The sequence below is a fragment of the Lotus japonicus genome, chromosome 6, assembly GCF_012489685.1.
Source record: "Lotus japonicus ecotype B-129 chromosome 6, LjGifu_v1.2".
Lineage (NCBI taxonomy): Eukaryota > Viridiplantae > Streptophyta > Magnoliopsida > Fabales > Fabaceae > Lotus > Lotus japonicus.
The window spans coordinates 38,111,761-38,116,023 of NC_080046.1; the positions used below are offsets into that span (position 1 = coordinate 38,111,761).

Consider the following 4,263-nt stretch of genomic DNA (forward strand, 5'->3'; position numbering starts at 1 on the left):
TTTAGTTATTTTCTTGAATTTTCGTATTTAATATAGGGGTGAATTTTCTGATGACATTTTGTATTCCCCCTAGTTGGTTTTTAATGTCTTTTATGAGCCTTTGACTCATCTTTAGGAATAGTGGGCTTTTACTCAAGTTTCCAATGCTAGTGGAGCTATAAATCTCTAGTGGAGTCTATTAAATGTTAGTGGGAGCATTATTACTTATTGGAAAGAGTAGCATCCCACTTAGCCTATAAATAGGGACTCAATGTATGGAACAAAGGAGTTTTTGAATCTGAATGATATTGAGTTTTCTCATATTGTGAGAGCTTCCCATTTGTTCTTGGGTTAAGAACTAAACTTGATAACTTTGGTTCTACCGACAAGGAGATTGCGTCCCTGAAATGAGTAGGGCAGCTTGTATCGCCAAAGACAAGGAGATTGCGTCACTGAGTCTCTCGCCAAGGTGAGGAACCAACTCGAAGCAAACACCAAAGCTGTCGCGGAGGCGGAAACCCGGGCGGCCTCTGAAGCCAAAACCCTTCGAGCGAGGTTGGAGGTCGAAGCTGCTGCTGAGGCTGTGGAAGGGTGCGGCCGCGGTTTCTTCCTCGCTAAAGCCTAGGTCTAGTACCTTTATGAGGGAATAGATCTCAGCGGGATGGGAGCCTTCAAGAAAGTCACCCCCGAGGGTCGGGTTGGCCATGATGATCCTCCAGGCTTCAACGTTGCATACTTTGCGGCTGCTGAAAACGCAGAGAAAGCAGAAAATGGTAATGTAGTCTAATTACTTTGTATTGATTTTCCCTTACCCTTTTGTAATTAATATTGCTCTATGATAATGAATAGAATTTTGTTGCAGTTTCGTCCGTCTTCTTTTATTCACCGCCCTGCCATATTTTCTCCACGCGTTTGTTTTACGCCTTTGGGTCTAGATTTTGTGTAGCGATTTTGAATGTGTGCCAAAGAAAACTAGGACTTTTGCTCAGTTTTGTACCGAGGCTTTGTTCACACCATATTTCCCGTAAGATCAGGTGTGACCTTGCCAGTTTTGTCCTGGCGAGGAATTATGGTTGCTCGGGACCCAATGGCCATGTGGGTTGCCCGAGACTTAGCCTAGCTTTGGGTTCTCGCCCATATTTCGGGGAGGTTTTGCTCGCCCATATTTCAAGGATGCTTTTGGGATAAGTAACTGATCCGCACACATCGCCAAAGAGTAATCAGCGGTTCACGCTGGACTTTCCGGAGCGATCCTCAGACATCAAGGTCGTGTTGGGATCGCCACCTTCAGGGAATTTTTACCACAAGGCGACCATGACATTTTAGTTGAGTTGCTAATCGAGTAGCAGCGGTTCGCGCCGGACTTTCCGGAGCGATCCCCAGACGTCAAGGTCGTGTTGGGATCGCCACCTTCAGGGAATTTTTCCCACCGAGCGACCGTGATAATTTAGTCGAGCTAGGAGTATTGCTGGGAATATCCTTTTGTATTTGATTTGTAAAAAGATTTTACATTCGAGGGATGCCTCGTTAAAAAACTCCCGTGGTGGAGAAAAAGAGTGCATCTTTATTTTTGTCCTAGTTTTTCAGTTCCCTCGCCGCGTCCTTGCTCTTGTCTTCACCCCCCCAGATCAGAGCACCACGCCGAGCACTTCGTCCTCCGTACCCGATGTGCTTGCCTCCCACTCGTTGTAATTGTGAGGTTGATCATTTCGCCAGCTCGCCCCACAGTAACGAGGGACTTCACTTAACTTGCTTTTCTGCTTGCCGCGCCTAGTTGCCCCAGGTTTAAAAATTGCCGACCCTACTGGTTTCCAATATCCTGTCTTTCCTTTTCCCTTACCCGCGCGGCGGCACGCTGGGCTCCTTTTCCCTGCCCTTGGCTTGTCTCGAGGTCGCTCAAGTGCCTTGTGACTACTCTGTTCGCCGCCACCGCTCTGGAAGCTCCGCTGATCCATTCCCTGCACCACTGCCCCTTTTTCCGTTCTCTCTTCTTGGCCCGTTCCCGAGAGAGTGGGCTCCCTGAATCTTGGCAACCCCCAAAGCGTCACATCCTTCTGACTCCAACTAAAGAGGTCAAAATTGTCCTCTACTAGCTTCACTAGGCGCCTTTCTTAACTGGTCGTGAGCCTGTGCTCGATTGCTAGCACTCCTCTGCTGAATTTATACCTCTCCAAACCCTCTATTACGTTCGCCCAGCGCTCCTCTGCATGTGCATCCGTGAATTATCCGTCTCTTCCTGTCCTGCCATCTGGCCTTCTCTGACCTTGGTTGTTCCTTAATCTTTCTATCTTTCGATCAATCATTTGCTCCAATCTTCCTGGTCCGTTTCGCCCCTGATCCTGCACGCCCTGCCTATCTTGATCGCCCTCTAAGACCTTAATCTCGTGGCACCTGTTTCCCTCGCCGGCTCCCTTCTTTCCATACAAACTAAGGCAGTTGTTATAGCATTCCCTCACCCTCCTCTGATCGACCACGATTTTTCCCACCTTTCCGCAGATTAGTGGATACTTCACCGCCAGGTGAGCCGTTGAAATCACCGCGCAGAGACGATTGAGCGTGTTCCGTCCGATGATGACATTGAATGATGCCACGACCTGTAATACCAAATACCTTACACGCAGAAGCTTGGCGTTCTCATCAACACCAAAAACCGTGTCTATATCCAGGTAGCCACGCACCCAGACCTGCTCTCCTGAAAAGCCTACCAGAGTCCCAGTGTATGGCATCAAGTCCTTGTCTGTTAATCCCAACTGATCGAACGCATCGCCGTAGATAATGTCTGCAGAACTTCCCTGGTCCAAAAGAACTCTTCGCACATTAAAGCTATTGATCCTTACTATTACTACCACATGATCATCCTTATGCGTCTTGATCCCCTCGAAATCTGCTGACGATATCACGATATTTGGGTGATGAAAACCGAACAGGGTTTCATACTCTTGTACTGATGTCACCGCCCTAACCTGCCTTCGTCTCGCCGAGACTGTGTCGCCGCCTCCACCAAAGCCACCTACAATCGTATTTATCGTCCCAACTGGCGGTTCGAGATCTTTGTTGAAGGTTTCTTCTGCCCCCTTCTTCCTCGTTGCCAGCGTTTCCTTCTTGTCAGTGGTCGGCGTACGACGGCGATCGTCCCGCCTGCGATCATCCTGCTGGCGGCCCCCTTTATACCGATTCCCCTGCTGTCGTTCACCGTACCAGCGGTCACCTCGGTCATTTAACTGCGAGCGTCCCGCCCGGATGAGCCTTTCAATCTCGTTTTTTAAGGTGAAACAATCCCTAGTGCCATGGCCCGCCGAGCGATGGTACTCGCACCACTTTGTTTTATCCATCGCCACTCGAGGCGGGTCGGTCTCCTTCTCGCCTTCCTCAACCGCATGTGTCGCCTTGACCTCCCGAAGTAGCTCCGTCAAATGCGCACTTAAACTTTTCCCCAGCTCTTCTCGCCGGCGAGAGTCGGCCTGATGCCACGGACGACGGCGCTCGAAGCTTTCCTTCACAGCCTTCTCTCTTGACTTTACCTTCTTATCTCGCCGCTTATTGCCTTCCCCTTTTTCTTTACTTTCTTTGCCTTCCGACGATGCGTCCCTCTGATCGCCATCCTTATCCATTTTTGCACGCTTTCTTTTGAAAGCATCATCTTCCTCGTCCAAGATGTAAGTGTTTTTCCGCGCCCGGATCTCTGCCATCGACCGAGCCGGCTTACGGCTCAACTTACTGTTCAGCTTTCCTGGCTGCAACCCGTTCTTGAAAGCGTGCGCGCAAGCATGTGGTTCTGACTCCTCAATTTTAACAGACGCCGCACTGAATCGCTTCACATACTGTTTCAAAGTTTCACCCTCTAATCGGCGGACATTGTATAGGTCATCGATCGTTATCTGCTTGGTTTTGCTCGCGGAGAACTGGACGAGGAACTTCGATGAGAAGTCGCGAAAATTTATGATAGATCCCCGAGGTAGAGTCGTAAACCAAGCCATGGTTGTGCCTTTAGACGTCGATGGAAACATCCTGTGTAACATCCCGATCTGACGATTGGCCTCACGGTAACAACACGAGTCTTTTCAGTGCGCTTTGTCCTCACTCGCGCACTTCCCGGGAAAACTTCCCAGGAGGTCACCCATCACGATATTGCTCCAAGGCAAGCACACTTAACCATGGAGTTCTTATCAGTTGGGCTCCCGAAAAGAAGTTGCAACTTGTTGTCATGAGTAGTACCAATCAAATCTTTTAGAATAATTATAGGTTGACACCTCATTTTGAGGTGGAGAGAGGTGAACGAGGAGA

General features: G+C 49.2%; 1 protein-coding gene across 1 annotated transcript; it reads right to left on the minus strand.

The window, feature by feature from the left end:
- Positions 1 to 2,201: 2,201 nt before the first annotated feature.
- LOC130725265 (uncharacterized) lies at positions 2,202 to 3,956 on the minus strand. The gene has a single exon (XM_057576510.1). It carries the CDS (start codon positions 3,954 to 3,956, stop codon positions 2,202 to 2,204), a length of 1,755 nt encoding a protein of 584 aa, XP_057432493.1.
- Between the last annotated feature and the right edge of the window lie 307 nt (positions 3,957 to 4,263).

Excerpts from the sequence above, each read along its gene's own strand:
- LOC130725265 (XM_057576510.1), bottom strand. The coding sequence starts at position 3,956 with ATGGCTTGGTTTACGACTCTACCTCGGGGATCTATCATAAATTTTCGC.